Source organism: Varanus komodoensis, unplaced genomic scaffold (genome assembly GCF_004798865.1).
Source record: "Varanus komodoensis strain SLA01 unplaced genomic scaffold, ASM479886v1 scaffold11, whole genome shotgun sequence".
In the NCBI taxonomy this organism is placed as follows: Eukaryota; Metazoa; Chordata; class Lepidosauria; order Squamata; family Varanidae; genus Varanus; species Varanus komodoensis.
This window is the reverse complement of record NW_025335317.1, coordinates 27,119,555-27,146,151: the sequence shown is the minus strand read 5'-3', so window position 1 is coordinate 27,146,151 and position 26,597 is coordinate 27,119,555. Positions and strand designations below refer to the sequence as shown.

The window sequence follows — 26,597 nt, the reverse complement described above, 5'->3', positions numbered from 1 at the left end:
TATGTTTAAATACCAAATAGAGAATTAGTCAAAAGAGAATAATAGGTAGGATAATCTTTTCAGGAAAAGAGCATCAAAATGTGTTCTGGGTCAATTACATAACTGTCCTTTATCACAAACCATTCAGTGATGGTACAGATTCTCTCTGAACCAAGACTGTCGTTTCCAGTTCTGGATTGGGCAAGTCTACTTGACTATAGCTCTCTGAATGTGGCTAGTGAGGACTGCACCAAAGTTTGGAACAGAATGGGGAAGTGAAAAGGTATTTAGAATGTCAGCACAGTCAGACCAAGTTTACCATGCTTCACAGCATCCACAAGAACTCAAGCATGTCACTACCAATAAGGCATCTCATTTCAAAATCTCCTCTTTCAGTTTTGAACCAGCAGTGTTTCAATAACACTAGTCATGCTCATTCAGCCTTACACTGAAGCCATTTTTACTGTACTAAGTATTGATACAGACCTAAATTGGAAGCTGATAAGCCAACAGAAAACACTAAGCAAATGAACTGAATAAGAAACTCTCATCTCTCTTTATTGTCCTATTTCTCTTCTCAAAGCATTAGATGATATTGTCAAATTAAGTTGACAAGGATTCATTGTCACAGTAATGACATTCTAAATGCACCTTCTGAGACAAAAGCATGATAGCATGACTCAAGGTATAATTTATAAAGCTATTCTTGAATGACTGGAACAGTCAGTGTTAATTCTATCAGCTTTGTTATCACACTTCACGTTATAAAACTGTAAGGTCATGATTCAGCCAAAGTTAATACTATTTATGTCCCACTGCTTTCAATGGAAGTGTTAAGAACATGCCTAAATATTCCCCAGTAAAATGAATATGCAAATGTGCTTGCTCCTATTTATTTAGAACCCAGCAATGAACAGCCATAAACATAAGCCTATCGATTTTGCTGCTGCAAAGTTTCACAGTTTGTTTTATTTTGGAATAAATTATTACATTTCTAGGCAAATAGGGCCAAATTCAAACAAAAATTATATAATTTTCTTAGCAATTTCTATTTAAAATATACTGTTTGCAGCATTTTTCCCTGTGGAAATGAATCAGGACTATGAAGGAAATCATGTTTCCAAGAAAAAAGGATTATTTTATCAACCTCACAGATTTGCTATTTTGCATACATACATTTCCACCTTTCCCCATCCAGTCATGACACTTTTACTCAACTATTATTTAGTTCACCATTTACTTCCTAATAATATATTCACAAATCACAAGGATGTTCCATAAAAAAAGATTTCTGAATGAAGGGGGTGGGGGGGGGGACAAAGGCATTGCACAACTTTAATTTCAGCAATGTCTTTATACGAACTGTTTTAAACTTAGTTCTAAAAACTAAATTTTAAAGTCTAACTTTCATTTTATTTTGCCCAATAAGGAGGATGTAAATCTTTAAAAATAGAACAAACACAAACTCTTGGAGGAGTTTCATGCCGTAGCAGTAAAGCAAATACGTTACATGCTGATGGCTGCATGCTCATTCCTTGCTAACCCTGTTAAATGGACCAGGCTAACATGGCTTGGAAAGGCCAGAGCCCAGAACTCTGGTGAACCAGTCTTGCTCAGAGGAGACCTCACTTGGTTCAATGGAGGCCCAACTTAAGAACTTGTGCAGTTTGTCAGTGGTGCCGCATTATCCTGTGATGTCTTACCCGTTTATCAATGTCATTGTGCTGAAGCTGGACAAAACGTGCACTAATAGCAGCAATGTAACTCTGTTGATTGGAGAAAGCCACTCTACCAGCACCTTTGGGGTACTTCAGCTCAGGATCTGTATCAATGCCAGCATAGCAAACTCCTCCATACAAACGATCCATAATCATTGCTAGTTCAACTATAAAAGAAAATTAAACAGCAAAGGACCTATGCATTCCTTCAATCTCTAGAAGCTCTTAAGTGCAGTGTATGTGCATGCGTTTGTGTGTGTGTGTAAAGGTAAAAATGTTCATAAAATTACAGCATCTGTAACAACATAAAGTTTAGAGTTGGTAAAACAGGAAATATCATTGACTACTCAAGAAACATGCATACTAATATCCCACAATCCAAAAAGAGTAACCACACTAAACAAAACAGAAGAAAAGTGAACAAGTCCCTCTCTTTTATCTCTGTCAACTTTTAAATCAACTGATTTATCTTTAACTGATTAAATAGCATTATAATCAGTATCTCAGTGAAAGATGAGGAATTTAAGGAATTATAAATGATAATAGTTCTTCAGGTTTACTGCATCCTAAATACTTGGAAAGAAACATGAAGATAGATTGTATTTAAACAAATGGATTGTAACTAATAAATATTTGAATATGTGCCATCAAGTTGTCTCTAACTCATGGTAACCATATGAATGAATGCTCTCCTATTTGTCCTGTCCTTGACAGCCCTGCTCAGAGACTGTAAACTCAAATCAAAGTATTAGTACAAATCAAAATCAATATAGGAAGTAGGTAATGTTTCAAAGGCTCATACACTGTCTTTTTGAGTTAAAAAGTGAATCATTATAGAGAAAGTCTATTGAAAAGTGGTATGTCATAATAAAGTTAAAGGCAAAACAATTTAAAGTCAACTGATGAAAATTCATTACACATATACAAGAAATATTTTTTTCTTTAAAAACAGGGCTCCATATTCAGTATTTGAAAGCTCTTTTAATTGAAACTAACCATACATGAAGAGAACCAGAATACCAATATAGCCCCAGTATTCCCGGGGGGGGGGGGGGCACAACATTGGATATAATTGCATAGGTATCTAGAAATTTCAGAAGAATTTTAACTTTAATTGTCTAGTTTCTTTTCTGAGGAAGAGAGAATACTGTCAAAGCAAGGATCCATCTGTATTTCTGAAGGCACAGTACTAGCTGTATAAGCAAAAACAAGATGTTCTACAACCTTAAGAATGACTTTAGTTTGTGCTAAGCAGTGACTGTCTTTGAATGCCATTATTGAAACCCTACTCTCTCAGATTGTAGGCTGATAATATAAGCTATATGGATGCTGGGATTTTTTCCCCTAGATGTTTTAAAAATCCAAAGTAGTTTAGGTAAGCTGAGTTTGAACTGCGCCACTGTCCTTTCTCAGCCTTTCCATTTACAGAGGAGAACCCAAATCTAGAGGAAAGATCTCTCTTTGCTGATCACTCCTTTTGTTCTACAGTCCCAAGGGCCACTGCACATACTGTTCCAGAAGGTCTTCCGACCCTCCAGAACAGATTTTCAGAGACAGAGGGGAATGCAAGCTCCTAGGGAGAATGAGTAAATATCATTCCTCCACTGTAGACAATTCTGGGCCCAATGTAAAGGCGCAGTGCACACGAAGTGCTGGGCTCAACATGGGCTATTTAACCCATTATGAGTCATGACACGTGCAAGGCACCATTTTGAATATGTAACCCCCACTGGAGTTGCACCATGTTATCCAAATCTGGCCATCAGGTGATGCAATACTTTTTTTAACTCTTTCATAATCCTCGATGAAGGTTTAGATAACGTGCTGAAACTCCATTGAGTGCTGCCTATTCTAAAATGGTGCCCAACACATAACCATTGCTCATCATAGGTAAATTAACACCCTGGAGAGCCTGGCACATCATGTAATCCAGGTTAGTATGTCATCATCTTGCTGCTGAAAAAGAACACACCTAACCAATTTGAAATATGCTGAAAAGCTTTAGAGAGACTATTATCTCTCTCTCTCTTTTACATTTGCACTCACCAGCTCGAAGGGGTCGTGGAACTCCTCCGACAAAAATAGTTTTTCTAGGATCTAGAGGTTGAGAACCATCCATTACAAAGTCACTGTCACTTAAGTTCCATGGTCGAATTTGAACCTGAAAAAGCCATAAGATCCACTTCATTTAAAATTTATTTTGGAAAAACCAGAGAAGTCAGTGGATTTCTAATCATTTGCCCTTTTAAAAAATAGTTAACTGTATTAGAATACTGTATAATCAATATAATTCTTTATCAACAGCAATCAATGAACATGGGATGTTCTAGAGTTCCACTTTAGAAGAACAAACTTGTTTCTTTTCTGAAGATGAGTATTAGCTGTGCTCACGAACCTGAGGCAGCTGGCTTGTCCCGAACTACTGCATCTCCCAGGTATTCACTACCACTTCCTCTCACCAGGTTAGCATTGCCATTTTCTAGACACCATATACATACAGAAGTTCAGAAAGTAGGAGCAGAATATAAGATAATGCCTAATAAAATATTAGTTTGCGTCTGTAGCAAAGTGATCTGGCAGGTTGGACAGCTGGGCCTGAGCAGGGGGGAATCTCAAGAGAATTCCCTCCTCCATGATAGAATCAGGGAGGGGATGGGCCAAAAGAGCACAGCATCACTTACAGCTGGACTTCTCATCTGGGGTGTAAGCAATTAACCAGAGAGAGAGAGACAAGGTGGAGGCTAAGCCTGTCTTTAGACCTATTCATGTTGCAGACCACACTTGAATTCATGTTTGTCTGAATGCATTTGAAGCAGAAAAGAACAGAAAGGTTTAAACAGGATCTCTACATAATATTAAGAGGTATCATCGTATAAATAAAACATGAAAGAAAAGGAGGTACACAGAAGTACCTCCTACAATGCCTAGTCTAAGTATTTCCCACTCCATACAGTGGATCTATGCTAATGACTGTTGCTTATTCCAACAATCCAGGTATTCTACATCTGACAAACATGTGAGAATGGAAAATGTGCCAGGTAGGCGCAGGTCCTGCTCCTGCATTTCTGGCACCCTCTACATGTGAAGGAAGACTTTCTGAGGAATAGAATCTCCCATATCTGTGGAAATGCTCTCTATTTTGCATCACCGATTTTGCACCTTTCTAACTGCATGGAAAGCCTCAACAGATGCAGAAGGCTCTGCTCTTCAGCAAATTAGCCTCCATGAGTACAGGTAACAAAAGCAAGGAAGGTGGATGCAAGGCTAGTGTCTCCTTCTCCTCACGTGTTTACTATACTGAAACACAGACTGCCTGAATTCTTTTGTCACACATGCATACAGTCATATTATCCTCAGGGATATTGTTAACATAGGGATTGCAGCAAATTTGTTTCTTTTGTTTTTCCCACATTCAGATGTAGGAAACTGCAACTGAGCTGGGGAAAGTGGACATCCCCATATCATCCTCCCCATGACAGCCACCCAAGCCCACTTAAAATTTTTCACATCAATGAAGGTACCCCCCCCCCAACAAAAAAGTGCATTGCAACATCTTTAATGGATGGAACTCCTTCAGACACAGATCCAGGATTGAACTTCCTACATATTTTTGAATTGCTAAACCTCTTGCATGCTGTATTGTGAAGAGATCTGCAGTAGCTGCTTCCACTAACTGAAAAAAACACTTCTTCATCTCCAATTTGAGCTGCCATTCTTGGGAAATGGTGACTTGCTCTGTTCCTTCCTGCAATATGCATTTTAGTATGTCTGTTACTACAAGTAAGGGACTATTCTCAGATGTCCACTGACAGGCTGGGAAGCCATATGGACCATGTGCTTCTTTATGCAGTAGATCACAGTAGTATTGTCAAATTTGCAGGTGACAAATAGCAGAAATTGAATCTGAACACCTGCAGGGCTTTCCTCACTGGTAGAACTTCTAGCAGATTGCTATGCATGGGACCAAGTCCCTTGCACCTGAAGCTCCCTACAGTGGCACCCCAACATAATAATGAAGCATCTATGGTTAGTATTTGTGATGGTGAAGGAGGCTGGAATGGGATGCTGGAACAGAAAGGATCCTTCTACCACTGAGGGGAAGCCAGAGGAACAAGTTCTGAAGATTCTTGAACTTGAGTCGTACAAACCAGATCACCACCACCATAGCAGCCATGCACCCCATACTGATAATAAAATCTTTTACTTTGTCTCTGGGTTGAACTATCTGTCAATATTTGAACTATAGAAGATATGTGCAATCTGAGAGTAATCCAGAATTGCTCTGACACATTCGACAGAATAAGTTGGTGCAAGGACTGATCTTTCTGGGATGACATAGAGAGGCCAAGGATTGGAAGAAGATTAGCAGAAATATAGAGAGCTCAATAGATCGTAGGGCCAACAGGAATCACTATGTAGGGATAAACTTCTACACCATGAAGGTGGATGTGAAAGACTGCTCCGCGCTTTAGAAACACTTGAGATGCTCTTGCTAGCACAAACATGAAAATGTGGAACTGATACATTTTGGGCCCAACTAGGTAATGAAAGCTACATTACAAACTATCTGCAATCACAATGTGGAAATAAGCATCCTTGAGGCTGATGACTGGAGAACCAGTCTCCCTTGCATAGAAGAGGCAGTATTGAGCTCAGTGAGATCATTTGATATTTCCCAAGTGTTGCATCTAAATTGACATCTCAGATTTCTAAGATAGCTTTCCATCCCAATTGGACACTAGGAAATTAAAGGCACAAAAGCCCTTCTTGGATTTATGCTGTTGAATCTGCTCAACCACTGACGAAGCTCATCAACTTCCATTTCTAGAATTAGTGATGGAGCTATAGTACAAATACTGGGAAAAGATGAGAGGGAACCAAATTCAATCCTATGGCCCCTGTGGACAATGGAGAGAACCTAAGCATCCAATATTACAGCAATCCACTAACAATAAAAGGGGAACAGATGAGATCCAAAGATGAGGTACAGGTGGAGGGACAAATGTGAATGGAGGAATCAAAGATAGAATATAGAGGCCTGGTTCTTTTTATACCGAAAGGTGTGTACTCTTGACAGATGGTACTGGCACTGGTGTAGTTGGTAGCTAGGACTGATACAGATGTTCTGTTATCTTGGCTGATAGTAGGAGATGTGATGAGGCAACTTGCATTGTGGGAAGAGAGGTGATATTGATTGACTTAGGCCCATCTTGCATACCATAGTCTTGGCTTTCTGCACTAAGTCCATCATAGCATCATTGCCTGCATTAACAAGATTCCCCATCATATGGGAAGTCTTCAGTACAGACTTGTGTACTGTGTACCTTGTGTCCCTCCCCAAGCCAAAACAAGCAAAGCAAGTGACTGTTCCTCAGTTAGTCGTGTGAGCTTTCACCCACACCTGACATGTTTTCTGAAAAGCACCCTCAGAACTGTAAGCCCTAAGCAGGACTGCAAATGAAGAAAAAAATAAAATAATGATGATAAGGGTAGACAGAATTAACAAAGAAAGCAAAACCACAGCTGAAGCAACCACAACAAACCACATTCTAACAAAACAGCAGTTCCTTCATGCAATAAACTGCTACAGCAGTCAAAGAAAAACAGACAAAAAAGTGGGAATCTGTGAAGGACATACACACTAAATCAGTGGGGGAGGGTTACTGCCAAAAAATTCCTAAGCTATAGACATTATCCAAACTGAAGTTCCCTGCAGGTACAGAGACAATATGTGTGATGCACAGAGACCACTAAGAGAAATCAGTGTCAGTTAAAAACAAAAACAGAAGCAAAACTGGTCTCTTCATCATCCCATGCCATAGGAGAAAAAGGAAGGGGTGAAGCAAATGAGTCCAAACAAAGCTATTATGAAAGGAAGTAAGACCCAGATCTTCTAAATAGTCATTGTCTTTTAGCATCTTCCCCTAACCTGGTACCTTCAAACTGTTTTAGATGACAACTCCCAGTATTCTTAAACACTGGCCAGGCTGGATAGGACTGATGGGACTTAAAGTCTAAACATTTCTGGAGGCCACTATGTTAGGGAAGGTCACCTTACACCAAGAAATTGTACTTATTTTATACAAATACACTTTTAAAATATTTTAAATTTTGATTTCTTACTTTTATTTCACATTTCATGTGGTACAGCCAGTTTGCCCACAATCTACTTATTTACTTATTTTTACTCCCTACAACTCCCTACTTATTTTTACTCCCTACAACTCCCCACAATTTACTTATTTTTACTCCCTGCAACAACATAAATGTTACAGTAAAAGCAGTTGAAACTGTTTTTATTTTGTCAAATATACACAACTGGCTCATATTCCAACCCAAAGATCCAAGTTTATTTCTAGGTATGTGAAACCTCTGTATATTAGAGCGGAGTTAGGTAGAAGGTAGATCCCCACATGTTTTGGATATCAGCATTCAGAAGCCTCTGTCAGCATGGCCAATGGTTAAGAATATTAGGAGTTAAAATGTTGGGAGTCCACAACATCTTGAGATCTACTTTCTGCCCACTCCTGTATTAGATTATCCCTGTTTCAATGTAAGGAGCAAATTCATGCATACAAAAAATGCACATGAAAACTGATTATATTAAAACATAAGAGAAAACTGTTCCAAGCAGGCTCTGTGCCCACATTAGAACTCAGGTACCTGCATCAGGGAATTGATCCAATATAGATTGGTAAAGGAAAGTTTAGATACTGAATTGTTTTGACATTTACTGATATCTTGCAGAGTTTTCATGGTCAGTGAAGGCTAAGGCAGTATGCCAGCATAATGTTAAAAGCAACAGATTACTGAACTGCCAATTTCTTACTAATGTATTTGGTTTACTTACTGGTTTGTCCTTGATGGTGGGACTTGATACACATAGGTACAGTTTCCCATCCTCTTCTAGACAGGCATCTATCAGAGCTTGAACAGAACTTTCTTCTTGGAATAACAGAAAGGCATAACCTTGGGATCAAACAGTTACAAAACAAGGATAAAGTCAGTAAGCACAAGTTCTAGAAGCATGCTAATACATATATAAACCGAAGCAGAAAATAGCATGAATTATGTAGAATGCATGCTGGTGATTCAGTTGATTCAAACGTAAAGTTGTGGTAGAAAATTGGTTACAAACTCATTCCAGAGATGCCCCACTATACCAGTGCCTTTGTTGTATTTTTACTTGTCCCTGGAATATAGTTGTATACTTGATAAAAGTCTTGTATGGTGTATAGCAGCTTTCCCCAATCCGGTGCCTTCTAGATATGTTGGACTGCAGCTCTCAGAAACCGAACCAACAAGGCCAACGGCCTTGAAGCCTGGGAATTATGAGCGTTTCTGTAGGCACTGTATGGAGCGCTTGTCCACACCAATTCAGCCACTAGCAGAAGGTTTGTATTTTTGAACAAATGATCACAGATAAATATGGAGTCTGCTACCATGATTGTGTTCCCTCCCAATGTGTATTCAGTTTATGCCAATTGAACATCTGAACAGCTAAATCAGGTTAAATGCTTAGGTTCAGATCTAAAAACGTGTAAACTGGCTCAAACGTGTCAAAAATATGAGGTAAAATATATTTTCTCCTAGAAGGAGGATAAAGAAGAATGTGAAGATTTGGGTAAATTTCCTAATTGCAAAAACCTCAGCAATAGAACATGTTGCTTAGATGTATAAAAAGTTTGCATAGATGGTGTTAAAAATATGGTAAATGTAACATTTCAAATTCAAGGCAGCTAATTTATTTGCGGAATGGAGAAAAATGCATTCACGCTCTACAGACATAGTTCTGATATGTTGACATTGACAGCAAACTGTTTTAAGATATATTTATTGAAATAAGATATAATTCTCTATCTAAAGAAAAACTTCAGAATAACATTTACGAAGTTTAGGCAATTTTTAAAATAAGTTAATACTGGCATAAATTGTCACTTCCCCAGAGTCAGTCATATGTTATAATTTGATAAATACACATTTTGAGCACTAATAAATTTACACTTCTAAGTCTAAAGAGAAGATGAAAAGTAAAAAAGTACTGAATTTAAAAAAGGAACCCAGAGGTGCTTTAAAAAAATGTGCAGACTATTAATTTTAAGTGTTGCTGTGTGATTGGCTTTTTAAAAAAATCAAAGGCCTTAGTGACAAAAAAAATGCAAACCAGAAGAGACTAATCCTATTTTAGCTACTGCAGAAGACTGATACTGCATATTAAGCTGTAAAACTAACAATTCTCTATATAGGTACAATGTACAGATTGTACATGGCACAGCTGATCCACTTAATCAAGAAAACAGTGGATAAACAATTTCACATGAAGGCAAAACACAGTTGTACAGTTTAATTCCTATGTTATATCTCTCTGTAGCATCTTCATCTCAGCAATACAAATAATATAGAACTGCTTCTAGCTCTGTAAACAATAAGAATTAATCCAGAATTATGGGGGATTACGTCTTTCCAGTACTGCCACCACTTCCTGCCACTATGTGTTTTTGCAAGCCTTTCCCACTGCCACCAATTCACTTAGAATACTTTAAAACCATCTAGTAGCTGGTAGAAAAGGCTTGAGAAGGGTACACATATTGGAGATATTTGTACATTATATTCAACATATAATGTATTTTTAAATTTTTATTAAATTCTATTAATTAAATGAATACAAACCATACAATGAAAATAATACTACGCATAATTAAACAATATGATAACAACAGTGCTACCTCCACCAGGACCAACAAATAATGCTACTTACTCTGTAAGATCATTTATTCATTCAGGTTGCTCCACTCCCACTCCCCTTCCAGAATAGCATTAACTCTTGTGATGGTTCACACTCCTTTCCTTTTATTAAGATGTATTCAATAAATAGTCCCAAAATATTTTCAAAATTATTTTCACTTATCAAACCTTTTTCCAATTAATATTGCAAGTTAACTTATCATTAATAGCTACATTCCAAACTTCTTTATACCACTTGTCTATTTGGTAATCACTTTTTACTTTCCAATTTTTTGCTATCATTAATCTTAATGCTGTTAATAAATTTGCCATCAATTCTTTTAATATTTTGTCCCACTTGTTTTCTAAATAATGACAATAATGCTAGTCCAGGGTCTGCTTCAATGTTTCAATTCAGTATTTTACTAATACTGGGAAAACTACTTCCCAAAACTCATGTATATATTTGCACTCCCACATCATATGGAAATATGTACCCACTTCCCAGTTGCATCTTAAACATACATTGGAATATTTATTATTCATATAATTCAATTTAATCAGAGTTAAATATCATTTTCAAACTAATCTGTAAACATTCTCTTTAATTCTTATTGATATACATTTTAAAATTTTCTTATCCCACATATTATTCTGCTCTTCAGTAATAATATGTCTTTTTAAATCTATTTCCGAAGAGAATCGTATTGGTTCTCCCATTCTAGTAGTATGTTGTAAATTTTACTTGTCGGTCCTATCATCCACATATTATCTTGGGGTTTTCTTCTGTAAAAGTATATCTTTAAATGTAGCATATTTTCTACATTGACCATTTTTCTTCAACCAATCATCAGTTCAATGATCTAATTGAAGTATATTAACCTAAGTTACTTCACCAGTATTGCTTGGATCGTTGCTTGTGTCCCAGTATTGCTTGTATCATTTCTTTACTCTTCATTTTCTCTAACCAGTCTTTCTACCTAATAACATGTTTACTCTTCAGTACTTCCCTCATACTACTGAGAATTTTTCATTTTTTTTATTGGATAGAATGGTGAAATCAATGGGATAAATATGCCCCTGTATTTATTCCAAATTCTGATCATATTCTTAAAAAGGGGGTTTACTATCTTTTAAATAAGGGTTTATTATCTTGAAGAAAAATATTTACTAAGGATCCCTCTACATCTTATTCTAATTTGATGATGATGATCTGGTATTTGCCTCAACTGTTTTAGAAAGCCAGATACTGAAGATGAAACTCAAATACTTTGGCCACCTAATGAGAAGGAAGGACTCACTGGAGAAGAGTCTAATGCTGGGAACAATAGATGGCAAAAGAAGAAGGGGACGGCAGAGAATGAGGTGGCTAGATAGAGTCACTGAAGCAGTCAGTGTGAGCTTAAATGGCTTCTGGGAGATGGTGGAGGACAGGAAGGCCTGGAGGAATGTTGTTCATGGTGTCGCGATGGGTCAGACACGACCATAACTAACAACAACAGCAACAACAGGGATGCAGGAACATAGACAGATCCCCATAGACCCACATAGATCCCCAAACTATGAACTTTGTCCTTAAGGGGTGCAGCCCCATCCAGGAAAGGTTGGATATCACCCACCTGGAGAGACACCCTCCCCCACTAACAGTACCTCTGTCTTACCTGAATTGAGTCTCTGTTTGTTGGCTCTCATTCAAACTGATTCAAAACAGCTACTGCCTGAACTGGGTTTGATGGAAAAGGGAGGTAGAGCTGGCTGTCAGCTTTATATTGATGACACCTCAGCCCATACCTGCAGATAACCTCCCCCCCAGCAGTTTCATGTAGATATTAAATAGCACAGGGGATAAAATAGAGCCCTGTGGTACCTGATGGCATAACTGCCATGGTGCAGAACAATAATTCCCCAGCACCACCTTCTGGAATCAGCTGGTCAGGTAGGAACAGAACCACAGCAATGCAGTGCCTCCTACTCCCGACCCAGGCAGCCTATCCAGAAGTATACCATCATCAATGGTATTGAGAGCCACTGAGAGGTAAAGGAGAATCAATGGGGTTGCATTCTCTCTGTTGTTTACCTGGCAAAGGCCATCCCACAGGGCGACCAAGACAGTTTCCATTCCAAAAGGAGCCATATAGTCTGATCAAAATGGATCAACATAGTCCATTTCATTCAAGACTGCTTGGAACTGTTCTGCTACCACCTGCTCAAGCACCTTGCCCAGGAAGGGGATGTTGGCCACTGACCTGTTGACATACTCTGGGTCCCGGTTGGGCTTTTTCAGGAGTGACTTAGTTACAGACTCTTTTAAAGAGGCTGGCACCACTCCCTCTCTCAAGGAGGCATTTACAGCGTCCTGGACCTGAGTACAAACCCCTTCCTTAGTTCTTATGGAGCTGATAGATGAAGTACAGATTAGGGGAGCTCTGGATGCGAGTGATCACTCCATCCTTTGCTTTGAGATCAGGGGACTGGGGATGTGCAGCAGGTTGAGCACTAGAAGTTGGGACAGCAAGAGGGCCAACTTTGGCCAACTGAAGGCCAGACTGGGGAAAGTCTCCTGGGATAGGTTACTGGAAAGTAAGCGAGTTGGGGAGGGGTGGATGGCACTCAAAAGGGAGGTTTTGGAGGCGCAAGGCTTGACGATACCTCTAGTTAGTAAGTTGGAGAGGCGGAGGAGAGCACCACCATGGATGCAAAAGGAGGTGGTTAGAGGGATTAGATGAAAGAGGAACCTCTGTAGGAAATGGGTACTGGGGCAAATAGACAGAAGGGTATCCTGGGAGGAGGAGGCCCATTGCAGAAGGATTCTTTGCAAGGCTAAGGCTGATTATGAGCTGAGACTTGCCAAAAATATCAAGAGCAACAAAAAGGGCTTCTTTCAGGAAATAGGAAGAGGAAGGGGAGACAAGTGGTGGGACCACTAAATAAGGAGGAAGGAGATCCGGTGACTGATATGAGGGAACAGGCACAGATGCTAAATGACTATTTTGCCTCTGTGTTCTCCCCAAAGCAGGACGGGGGATATCCGCATAGGAGATCAGATGAGGAGGAGACAAGTATGGCGTCGGGACGGGACAGATGTGATTAACGAAGCTCCGTTATCACGCTGGTAACTGTCCGGTAGTGGGCCGTGGGGGCCCTATCTAAGCCCTGTAGGGGAGAAGATAGATTGCTTGGCAAAGTTCCCAGCAGGTGTCTGAATGGCAATTCTGCGCTTACTGGGAGAAAATCAAGCTTTTCTCAGCTGGATGGTACAGGAGAGAATTTCAGCTCTTTGTAAGTCCTCGGCATACTTTTTTTGTTTAGTCTACTTTAGCTATTAGCATCAGATCTACTGGGAACTATTTTTATTTCTTTTCTTTTTCTTTTCTTTCTTTTTTTTTTTTGCAATGATACCCGTGGAAAAAGCTGCATCATTTGCTAATTGATATAAAAGAAGAAACAGAAAGCCCTTCGGATGGAGGAGGGAAAGAATTCTCCCCCCCCCCCGCACCAACGGAACTGAAAGGCAGCGAATTACACGAGAAAGAGAGACAGAGCTCTTTGTAAGTAAGGAAAAGATCTTTTTTTTCTTTAATCTCTCCAAGGGCAAAGAACTAAAATAACAAATTAATGTTTAATTGAACGGTAGAAGTATCTTTTTTAGGTGTGTTGGACTACTTCCAAGAAATAATGGCCATCTTTGCTCCTTTGTTCTTGGGACTCTTGGACCCCTGCCAAGGCTGCAAAATCACTGCCAATATGAAAGAAATTAAAGAAATACAGAAGACACTTCTGGAAATACAGGCCTCTTTAGCAGCCTTGCAACTAATCCAACAGGCGATAATAATACAACAGAAGACTGTTTAATTAAGCAACTTGACTCTTTCCTAATTGAACAAAAAGCTGGGTTTGATAAGTTAGATTTTTCTATTAATCAGGCTTTGATCAAACGATTTGTACCTGAGCAGAATATGCAAAATATCCAGCAAGCAGAAGAAAAATTTGAAACTGAGAAGATAACAAGTGAATTATTATGGGATGGGCCTATAAACAGACAACAAGCAGATGGATATTTGGAAGCATCAGGAAAGTCAGTACAACCAGTAAATTTAATAAATAAGCCTCCACGTGATCTTCTTGTTATGCTGGAAAAAGAGAAGACAGTTGGGCTACAGTTTAAGACACATGATCTACTGCAGACACCATATCATTCTAATCTAAACAAAGAAGCAATGGGAGGATATGATTTATTACAGGCATCTTTTTTTGTACGAGTGGAAAAGCTGGCACGATCTGTGGAGCTAATGAGCAAGAGTAACCATCTAAGAGAGGCTTTGTTCATGTGGCCACATTTGAAAATTCTATTACAGGTATTACGACATTATAATGTAAAAAAAAAATAATGGAAAGGTTTGGTAGAGGTGTAAAAAAAAGAAAAAGAAAAAAAGGAGAAAGGAATCAGAGGGAAGATAAGAACTTTCTTGTTATTTCAAAAAGGGATGACGTATATATGTTGGTATGCTTATATGTAATGTAAAAAAGCTAAGCTACTGTGGTTGGTGAAGCATTAGTAATTTAGTTTAATGAAATTTTGGCTAAAAGATATTATAGATATTAGTTATCATCAAATAGACCAATTAATGATGCTTTTAAAGATGTTAAGTGGATATTTCTGATTTTATTTGTATCTGAAAATAAGAGAAATTATATAGGTATTAATAATCACCAAATAGAGTTGCTAAGCCGCTTTTAGAGATAAAAAGGGATGATTAGGCTAATTCAATATGGTTGGTGAAAACAATCTAGCTTTATGAAACATTGTTAAATGGATATCTCTGACTATATCTGTAATTGAAAATAGGAGAATCTACTATCTTAAAAAGCAATGACTTATATGGGTTGGCAAGTCTATATGTGATATTGTATGGAGTTAACTATATTTGATTAAATGGTGTGTAAGTTTAGATGCAACATTAGTAAGTGAGCTTAAAGAAAACTGGCTTAAAGTTATTACCAAACAGAGTAGTTAGGATGCCTTTTGAGATGTCAAATAGTTTTTTTTTTTTTTTTACTTGTAATCGTGGATTTGGATGAACTTATCACTGAAGAAGAAAGAAGACGTTGTAATTTTACTCAACTTAGAGAAGTTTCCCTTAAAAAAATGGTCAAGAGAAACAGGACTTTGTAAGAAAGGATGGGGTTGATTTCACCGAAGGAGGAGGAGGAGGAAAAAGGAAGATAGTGACTTCTATCAAATTTGGATGTACTTTTTTATTTGGCTGGAGAAACGGGACTTGGTTTTGATCTAAAGATGTTTTCATGTTTTTATAAATGGATTTTTGTATGATCATAGAATGTTAAAAGATATCTTGTAGAGGTTTGACCCAGTAAATCTGATGTGTGCGATGACTGATGTTTGTAGTATTAGTTTAAAATCTTAATAAAAATTTCAAAAAAAAAAAAAGATTAAATGAGGCAGGGGACTTAGGGGCACAGATTAGAGTCACCCCTCTTGAAGTTGAGGGGCTCCTCAGGGCATTGGACAGAGATGCCCCTTTGCAAAGGCACCAGGCCCTGACGGGTTACACCCGAGAGTACTTAGAGAGTTGGCAGGGGTTCTCTCATGCCTGCTGGCCTTCATTTTTGAGGCCTCGTGGAGAACAGGTAAAGTTCCAGAGGACTGGAGGGTGGCATCAGTGGTCCCAAGTTTCAAAAAGGGTAGTCGAAGGGACATGGGGAATTACACACTTGTTAGCCTTACGTCCATTGTAGGAAAAGCAATGGAAAGGCTCGTAACAGAGAGAGATCTAGTGATGCTAGATAGGGAAGGGAGGCTGACAGCCACACAACACAGCTTCCGCAAAAACAGGTCCTGCCAGACAAACCTTGTGGAATTCTATGACAAGGTTTCAAGATGGCTAGATAGAGGGGATGCAGTGGATGTGGTATACCTGGATTTCAGCAAGGCCTTTGACAAAGTACCCCATGATATCCTGGAGGAGAAACTGAGGAGTTTTGGGATATACCAAAGCACTGTCCGGTGGATTACCGCATGGTTGACTGACCGAAAGCAGAAGGTAACCATTAGTTGGAAATCATCGGGATGGCAGCCAGTGACAAGCGGGGTCCCCCAGGGCTCTGTCCTGGGGCTGATGCTGCTTAATCTTTTCATAAATGACATGGAAGAAGGGGTGACCAGTCTGCTGATCAAATTCGCAGACGACACTAAAACTGGAGCGGTGGCCACAATTGAGGAGCAGGTACTCCAGATCCAAAAGGATCTAGACGGACTATGGAAGTGGGCAGGAGACAACAGGATGGCGTTCAATGTGGATAAGTGCAAGGTCTTGCACCTGGGGCATAGGAACGGGTGTCATAAGTACAGGTTATGGGACAAGTGGCTGGAGAGCAGCACTTGTGAAAGGGACCTCGGGGTACTGGTTGACTGCAGGCTAAACATGAGTCAGCAGTGTGATGCGGTGGTCAAGAGGGCAAATGCCACCCTTGGTTGCATAGCCAGAAGTGTGGCTTCTAGATTGAGAGAGGTATTACTACCACTCTAAACTACTCTGGTACGCCCGCAACTGGAGTATTGTACTCAGTTTTGGGCCCCTCATTACAGAAAGGATATAGCCAGGTTAGAGTCAGTGCAGCGTAGGGCCACAAGGTTGGTGGCCGGTTTGCAGGGGATGGGGTATGATGCGAGACTGAGGGAACTGGGTCTCTTCAGCCTGGAGAAGAGGAGACTCAGAGGGGATATGTTGGCGACATACAGGTATGTGAGGGAATGTCACATGGAGATGGGTAGAGACCTGTTCTCCCCTGCAGAGGAAGGCAGGACGTGCTCCAACGGAGCAAAGTTCAGGGAGCCAAGGTTCCATTTAGATGCCAGGAAGCACTTCCTGACAGTTAGGACCCCGAGGGTGTGGAATGGGCTTCCACGAGAGGTCATTGAGGCCCCATCGGTGTGGATGTTCAAGGATAGGCTGGACATGCACATGGTGGGCATGTCGTGAGCTGAGCCGGCTGGTGCCAGAGGTCAGACTAGATGGCCTGGGAGACCCCTTCTGATTCGCTCTGTTTCTATGTTTATAATAAGCTACAATGGACAAGAGTTGAGCACTCAGGTGGTGGGCCAAACTTGACCAAGTACCTTGTTCACATCCTCAGGCCTTGCTTGGACTGGCTGTTTTCAGGTTTTATTGCAGTGTTGGTCCTTTGCGATAAACAAGTGGGTTTTGGGTTGCAGTTTGGGCACTCGGTCTCTAAAAGGTTCACCATCACTGGGTTGGGGTTAGAAAAATGAGGTGTCCTGGTATAATTTTGATGGTTGGAATTTGTTTAGAATGGGCAGAAATGATGAGCTGTGAAGAAAAAGCTACTCAAGGCAGGCTTTTTTGAAATCGCTTTATTTTACCCGTATATTAGGGTTAGGGGAGTGCATCAGGGTAGGGTTATGGCAGCGGTGGTGAACATATGGCACACCTGCCACAGCAGGCACTGAGCCCTCTCCGTTGGCATGCAGGCCAAGTCAGCACCGCCCCAGCAGCTGAGCATCGGATAACAGCACATATAGGGGCCATGCCCATGCTCAGGAAGGAGCAGCGGCACCAGGCAATGACATCACAAGCTGTGACTCATTAGCCACGACTCATCCAAGCTTTCGCATGGGTGGTCAGTCTGTTGCCAAGGTTGCATATATATTTGTTTGGAGTGGCTGTGAGATGTTTTTTCTAAACTAAAACCTCAGTTTTCAGGTTTTATTGCAGTGTTGGCCCTTAATGATAAATAAGTGGGTTTTGGGTTGCAGTTTGGGCACTCAGTCTCTAAAAGGTTTGCCATCACTGTTCTAAGAGATCACATGTGAGTCCAAGAGATCTTCTGCAGCTGATGGAGCTGCAGTAGCCACTGATGGTGGGTGAGAAGCAGAAGTCTCTTGTGAGGTGGAAGGGCACATTTGTGGCACCGCCATGACCTAGACAATGGCCTACTTGATCCAGCCCACATGGTTCTTTCAAGCCTGCTATGTGAATGCCTAGCAGTGTAGACAGGATTCTGCATGGTGGTCTTCACCAAGGCAAAAGAGACACAGTGGGTGCCTGTCGGTTATGGGCAATGCCTCTGGGGGAGAGAGAAAGAGTGAAGAAAAAAATCTGAAAAAGAGAGGATGATGCGGGGGAGAGTTTGAAGCAAGGGTAGGGAAAAGGCTGGTTTTTCAAAAAGGACAAAAAGGTGAAGTAAGGAGAATGGGAAGAAGAAAGATCAGTAGAAGATCAGATAAAATTCTAGGAGGTAACGAAGAACAGAAGCACTAGAAAAAACCCAAGGCATCCAAAACAAGGTTTGGAAAAGAACTGGGGAAAATGACAGGAGCCCCTCCCATATATACTGGGGGGAAGGAACGATGGGCTCCCACTGGAATGAGTTTAGCTAGGAAAATCTTCCCAACAGCAGCCCCACACAGGCATAGAGACCATGAAAAAGAAATGGGCCTTGTGGATAAATGTTCCAAAAATAATTAAGTCTTCTCTGGCAGAACTATGGCAAAATGAAGTAAAGAATGGGAGTACACAGAAGGTAATCAGAGCTTTGCTAGGATTCTTAGTTCCTAACCCAGAGAAGTTTAGTTGCTGAGCAGCATGGAGAACCTCAGATGGTGACCTTGCCAACTGTCTCTACCATCAAAGCACAGGAACTGCATTTCACATAAGAATTGGAAAGTGAGAACACTTACATTTTATATTGGAAGAACTGTTGAGACACTCAGAGAACTCTAATTGATAATAGGCATGAAAAATCAGTGCTGCACAATTACAGCTGTTTGTCCAGTCTACATTTTTTTAATGTTTATATTCCACAAAAAATGAAATGTTAATAATGCTTTCTCTTAAAAACCTGTTCTAAGCTGATAGGCATAGCAGCTGGTTTCAGAAAACACTGGCGAGGTTATTTTTTTGAACAGCTGAACACCAAGAGTAAAAGGAGTCCTCAGAAAATGCTGGATATACAGTGACACTGACTGTTCACAAAACATTATGTGCATATCTACTGCAATTGTCCATTAAGTACATAGTCTGAGTTTATCTGACCAAAAGTGTTTGAAATGATCATACTGCAAGGTTTATGCTGGAAGCCCTGACAGCTCAGAAGTCAGTTATAATTTGGAACAGTTGTGACCAAGTGTCGGTTAGCACTTTCAGACAAACATTCAGAACAACTGGCAGGACTTTGAAAGCTGTTCCCATATTAGAACCATGATAAAAATAGGTAAGACTGTTCTCTTGTCTTCTGCTAATATAGATCTTACTCAAGAACAGTTTTACAAGCATGACAGAACACTGACCACTTAGCCTTCCCAAATGTTGAATGATCCCAGCTCTAATAATGTGGACTTTTGTACTCTAACAACAACAGTTATTTTTTAAAGAAACAGCAAATACACTGAGTTGGATCCAAGGTTCCCAGGACTGGAACTTTGCTCACAGGCCACTTCCACTGAAGAAAGAGGTGAGGTCATTTTAACTGATTTCTCCTTACCTTCTAGTCCTCCATTCCTCCTAGGTATTTATTTAACAGGACTGTTAGACATACCCAACTTCCTACAGTGTACGTAAGTCACCACTACATTGCAGTCTTTTCTACAAATGGAAGGAGCCCTTCTAGTTCTAGCCCAGAGTTATGGCTCTCATTTAAAACAGGAACTGTCTTTTGTAGTCTGCTACAACCACTACTCAAGAAAAGGAAAACAATGTTCCATTCAAACTGAAAAAAAAATCTTACTATTTACCTTCCATACTACCGAACAGCCAAAGCTCTCAACATATTTAAAAAACAATATAAAATATACAATTAAAACATCATAAAATTTGACAATATAAAATTTAAAACCAAATTTCTAAAATCCAAAAATTATACGATAAGAAGACCCAGTCAGACCTTGCCTAACAGGAGCAGGCCCCAATAACTAATTAAACATCCTGCAGTAGAGGATGGTCTTTACCTGGTGCTGGAAAGATAGTAAAGTTGGCTTCAGGTGGGCCTCAGTAGGAAGCTCATTCCATAACTGGGGCACCAGCACTGAAAAGCCTTCCTTGTTGCCACCAACCAAGCCTCCCTTGGAGGTTGCAATTGGAGAAAGATCCCAGAACTTGATCATAGTGTCTGGATAGATAAAAGTTGGGAAAGGCATTCCATCAAGTATCAAGGTCCTAAGCCATGCAGGGCTTTATAGGTAAAATTTAGCAACATGAATTGGACTTGGAAGCATAAAGGCAACAAATGCAAGAGGCCAGAATTGGTGTTATATGATCAGACTGTCTGAGCACTGTTATTAATCTGCCTGCCACATACTACACAAGCTGAAGCTTCTGAACAGTCTTCAATGGCAGTCCTATGTAGAGTGCATTGCAGTTGTCTAGCTTAGAGCTTAGCAGAGCATAGATCACTGATAGCAGGCTATCTCTGTCCAGTTAGAAATGTAGCTGAGTTACCCACCCTATTGGTAGAAGGCACTCTGAGCCACTGAAGCCACCTGAGCCTCAAGTGGCAAAGATGGATTAAGGAGCACACACCAAGGCTACAAACCCTCTCCTTCAAGGGGAGTGCAACCCCATCTAAAACAGGTTGAATTCTCTCCATCCTGTCAAAAGAACCACCCATCAAAAGCATCTCAGTCTTGTCTGGATTGAGTTTCAGTTTGTTAGGGCTCAATCAGTCCACTGTCATGGCCAGGCACCAGTGCAGCAAATCCACAGCCTCACCTGCTGAAGATGAAAAGAAGAGATGGAGTTGTGTGCCATCAACATATTGATGGCAAGACACTTGAATGTTCCGGATGACCTCACCCAGTGATTTCATTTACATGTTAAATAGTATGGGGAATAAGAATGACCCCTGAGGAACTCCATACTCTAGGACATGGGTCCTCAAACTATGGCCCGTCGTGGTCATTTACCCGGCCCACCTCAGAGCTTTTGGACTTGCTTGGAGAAAACAATCTCCAGATGAGTCCGAAAGCTCTGAGCTGGCGCAGGACTAGCAGAGAGCTGGCACATGCACCAAATTGTAACAGCTTCCTTCAACTGCACATGTGCCAGCTCTTCCCCCTGTTGCATGCATGTGTTGGCTCTGAATACAGAGCGGGAATACAGAAGAGAGGAGGGAGGTGGGAAGAGAGAGAGAGACAAAGACACTAAGAAAAGATAGAAAGTAAGAAAAATATAACTTTTTAAATCTATTTTTAACTATGTGAGCCATGTCCCCAGGCTGCGGGCCAAGCCATGGCCAACTCACTGAGCCTGGGGGCGGATGGGCCGAGGCGGAGCAGGAGCAGGAGCAGGGCCGTGGCTCCCGTGCCTCCATCACAGCCTTCTCTGGGCAGGCCGCCACCATCGAGCAGCTGCCATGCTTCTTCCCCGCTCAGTGGGGAGAGGTGGGAGGTGCCTTGCTTGGCCAGCCACAGCCCCATCCCTCGCCTCGGAAAGCTGCCATTATCTCCCTCCTTGTGGCCCTCGCCCGGCTGGGGAAACCACCCCACACTCACCTCTCTGGCCTCCCACTCCCACTCCTGGAGCCAGGTGAGCGCGAGTGCACCCTCATGGCTCCCCTTTGTGTCGTGCTCTCCCTTTTGGTGGGCGGCCCAGCATCATCTTGTGATTCTGCTGCAGCCCAAGCCAGCAGAGCAAACATTTTTTAATTTTTAATTAATTTTTTAATTTTAATTAAAATTTTAATTAATTTTAATTAATTTTTAATGTGCAGTGTGCATAGGAATTCGTTCATATTTTTTTCTAACTATAGTCCGGCCCCCCAGCAGTCTGAGGGACAGTGAACTGGCCCCCTGTTTAAAAGGTTTGGGGACCCCTGCTCTAGGATCTATGGGGCAGAGCAATATCCCCCCAAGCACCACCTTCTGGAGCCTACCATCCAAGTAGGATTTAGTTATTTATTTATTTGGTTAAGACTTTTTAATACCATCCACCACTGAGGTCTCAGGATGGTTTGACAGCAAAGCAGAAGCAAACAAAATAAAACACAGCATCCCAATTAACACAGGTATCTGTTCCCAAGAGTTCAAAAAATTAACAACAAGCCAGTTCTTGTGAGACTGACATTGTGGTCTTGGAACAGGGGAGGAAGGTCAGCAACAACCCAACTTGCACCATGTCAATTCGATTCCCAAGGAAGAAAAATATTGCAGCTGTCAACACTGATGTGGGGTACATGAGTGGGTGGGTTGTGTGAATGCACAGATGATTACTTGAAGAATGTCAGTTACAGGTAAGTAACCTTATTTTCTTTTTCATGGCCTCTGTGCATTACACATATGGGTGATTTGTCTTGTAATGGGAGACATCCAGTGTCATCATCAGAAGACTGCAGAGAGGACTGCTTGGCTGAAGGAGCAATCTTACCTGGAGTGAAAATTGAACCAGTAGTGCCAGACAAAGGCTGATGGGAGTGGACCACGTCACCTCTCTCCAGAGGTCCTACAGTGGAATGCCCATTGAGCAGTGCTGTAGATGTTACCATAGCCCTGGTAGAATGTGCTCTAGGTCACTCAGGGAGCTGCAGCCCAGCCAATTGGTAGGTCAATTTGATGTTCTCAATGATCCAGTGAGCAAGTTGCTGAGGGCTGATGAGATCCAGGGTATGCAGAGTTGACTCCACTGGGGTAGAAAGCATTAGAAAGAACACAGGCAGTACAAGTGTCCTGATTCAAGTGAAACTGCAATGGAACCTTTGAGAGGAATGCCTGGTTGGGTCACATAACTGCCTTGTCTTTATGAAATGTGAAAATGGTGGATTGATGCACAAAACTCAAAGTTCGCTTTCTCACCTGGCTGAAGTGATCACCACCAGAAATACAACCTTCCAAGAGAGGCAAAGTAGCTCCATGGTGGCCAAAGGCATGAAGGGAGACTTTCTGAGAGCCTGCAGGACCACCAATAGGCTCCATCCTGGCACAAAGGATCAGAGGGGTGGGATCAGGTTGTGTATGCCTCTAAGAAATTGATGGGACAGAGGATACAAACAAACAAACAAACAAAAACAAAACAAAAACCAAGGAGCTGTCGACCATCCTGTGAAAGGAAGAGACTGCTCATAGGTATATTCTAATGGAAAATGGTTTCAGACCTCTAGTGTGCAGCACATGAAGGAAGCTTACGGATGGATGTGGATTGAACGCTTCTCCCTGGGCAAAGGTTGCAATGATGTTCCATTTGGCCATGTAGGAGCAGCTTATGTTCAGACACAAGGCCACATCCAGGATCACCTGTATTCAGGGACAGAGAGGAACCTCTCAATCTACTGTCTGATCCTCCACATCATCCGATGGATTGTCTTGATATTCAGATGTAGGATCATCCCATGGTTGTGGGAGATGATGTCCAGTCTTGTCAGATGCTGGACGAAATTGCAGACAAACAGGCAGAGGAGGTAAGTGAACCACACCTTCAGGGACCACCACAGACTGATGGGGATACAGAAGGTGCCCTCACTTCTGATCTTCGCTAGCACCTGGTGAGCAGTGGGAACAGGTAGAAAAAGGTTCCTTCTCAGTGAAGAAAGAATGCATTTCCCATCAAGCCCTGGCTGATCCCAGCCTGGGAGCAGAAAGCTTCAGATACCATGTTGGTCAGCATGGTGAAGCGGTCCACTGATGGGGTACACCTGGTCTTGAAGAGTTGCATCAGGTTGTTCAGGTACAGCTCTCATTAATGGGTCCCCTTGGGTTTCTTGCTCAAGATGTCTGCCATAGTGTTGTCAGCCCTAGCCAGGTAAGATGGTCATGATGGTAATGCCTCTTTCCAAGTCCCAGATATGCAGCATGAAGTAAGTCATGAAACAGACTGCATACTATCTTACTTGTAGTGTTATCTGAGGTGACCTGAACATGCTGGTTGAATGTTCCAGGAGAAATTGGAACTTTCTGAAACTGGTGCCTTTGGGACCATAAGGAGTTTGAGGTAGTTGGTATGTTCCTTCTGGTTGCAATCAGTCCATGCTTCATGTATCCTGCTGCCAGCACAGTGCACTCCCCATCCCAGATGTGACACATCCATCATCAGGGTCAGATCTGGTTCCTTGAGGGCAAAGGAGTCACTGTCTGTCAGGTTGTGTCAGAAAGTCCATCAGGTTAGGCTTGCCCCAGCCAAATGTGGGAGCACCAGCCACTTCCAGAGCAAGTTGCACTGGGGCTGGTAGGCACGTGTGAAGCAGAGCTACAGCGGCCACCAAATAGTCTGGTGAATGAGGTGACAGTGACCATCACTGCTATGAGCCCCAGAAGCCGTTACACCTTCTGTACCATCATTCTTGACTTGACCTGGAACTGCAAAGCCAGGTCAATTCGTGCTGATGCCATGTTTGCTGGAAGGTACCTCTGTTGTTGTAGTGTCCACCTTCACCCTGATGTAGATGATGGACAGAGAGAAAAGAACCACAGAGTTTTTGGTGTTAATGCAGTCCCAGTCCTAGATGAAACCCAAAAGGCTGTCTCAGGACAGGGTAACCAGGAGCCAGTTTCCAGGCATGGGAAGACCTTGATTCCTTGTAGCAGGAGGTGGGCACACACTAGACATGCATTTGGCAAAAACCTGGAAGACTGAGGAGAGGCTGAATGGGAGTATGGAAAACTGGAAAGCATTAGGCCCAATTTGGTACCAGAAGGAATGCCAGTAGTCCTGGTAGATGATAACATGAAAGTAGGCATGCCTCAGATTGATTGAAGAGAATCAGTTCCCTTGGGGAAGCAGTGGCAGAAGATTCTACAGTGAGAACATGTGAAACTTCTTGTGGGGATACACAAGTTGATGTCTCACAGGTCTATGATGGGACGGAAGTTCCTCCTCTGTGATGGTGAAATACTCTGAGTAAAATCCATAGTGGAATGGACTGGATAGTGTCTTTCAAAGTAACATGGCAACATCCTCCACCAGCATGGGAGAGGGCAATATTGTGCGCATGGTCCCGAGCAGTGGAAGGATGTCAAATTCTCCACAATGGAGAGAACCCACTAGTTTGAAGTTATGGCTTCCCACTTGAGAAGGTATATAGTCAGGCAGCCTTTGGACCATATCTGCATGGTTGGAGGTGGGGTGGTTTGCACAGCAATCAGTAGCATCACCTCTTGGTGTCCAGCTTTTTTTTCTGCATGTGCTGGAACCATGAAGTGTCATCCCTCTGGTGAGGCTGGGCAGGCAGCTGGCACATAGCTTGGTAGTAGTGTCCCTGCGGTTGGTATGAGAAGGGGACCCCAGTCCATTTATGTGCTCTCAGTGGGGGCATAAAGCCCATCTTCCTGACTGTGGTCCTGGCTTTTTGGACACAGTCCAGTTTTTTCATAGGTTCAGGTATCGAAGAGGCCCTCTCAGTTGAAGGGAAACCCTTCAATTCTGATCCGAGCCTCTTGAGAGAGCCTCTCTGCACAGAGTCATGTATATGCTAAATTGTCACCATGCTGAAGAGGACCCACAAGTCTCAGGTGATATGATGGTGGGTAGTATTAATTTGCTTAGAGTCACATCAGTCACTGAATCCCCTTCTTCCTTATTAAGCAGTCCCACTACCTGTCTCCCCGTCCTCTTGCTATTTACATGTTGACAGAAGCCCTTTTTGTTATTCTTTGCAAGTATCAGCACATACTCAGCCTTAACCTTGCAAAGAATCTTACAACAGGCCTCCTCCTCTACCGAGATACCCTTTTGTCCACTTGCCTCAGTGCCCATTTCCTATGGAGGTTCCTCTTATGTCTAATCCCTCTTGCTACCTCTGTTTGCATCCATGGCAGTGCTCTCCTTCCCCTCCCCACCTTGCTAACTAGCAGTATCATCAAGGCTTGGGCTCCAAGGCCTCCCTTTTTAGTGCCATCCACCCCTCCTGGACTCCCTTGCCTTCTAATGCCCTCTCCCATGAGACTTTCCCCAGTCTGGGCTTCAATTAACCAAAGCTGAGTCCTTGTGAAGTTCCAGCTTCTAGTACTTGAACTGCCATTCATCCCTATCCTCTGATCTCAAAGGAAAGGATGAACTAATCACTCGCATCCAGAGCTCCGCTAATCTGTACCTCATCTAAGTGGTCTTCCCTGTTGGTCAGAACCAAGCCAAGGATATTTTCTTCCCTCGCACTACCTGTCTTCACACGTTTAGGCTTGCATACCTTTTTATCCTCCTAATAGCCCTTGCTCTT

The 26,597-nt window shown here is 41.7% G+C and overlaps 1 protein-coding gene across 8 annotated transcripts in view; it reads right to left on the bottom strand.

Moving 5' to 3' along the window:
- The window catches only part of CPEB3 (cytoplasmic polyadenylation element binding protein 3), a 137,590-nt gene that overhangs the window by 4,109 nt on the left and 106,884 nt on the right, over positions 1 to 26,597 (bottom strand). For 7 of the 8 annotated variants that reach the window (XM_044420691.1, XM_044420686.1, XM_044420685.1 and 4 more), the window contains 3 exons: positions 8,548 to 8,666; positions 3,744 to 3,858; positions 1,683 to 1,864 (listed from right to left, as the gene is read on the bottom strand). In XM_044420691.1, the coding sequence (XP_044276626.1) occupies positions 1,683 to 1,864; positions 3,744 to 3,858; positions 8,548 to 8,666 (416 nt within the window). The remainder of the gene's footprint in view (positions 1 to 1,682; positions 1,865 to 3,743; positions 3,859 to 8,547; positions 8,667 to 26,597) is intronic. The other variant, XM_044420690.1, reaches the window with a different exon arrangement.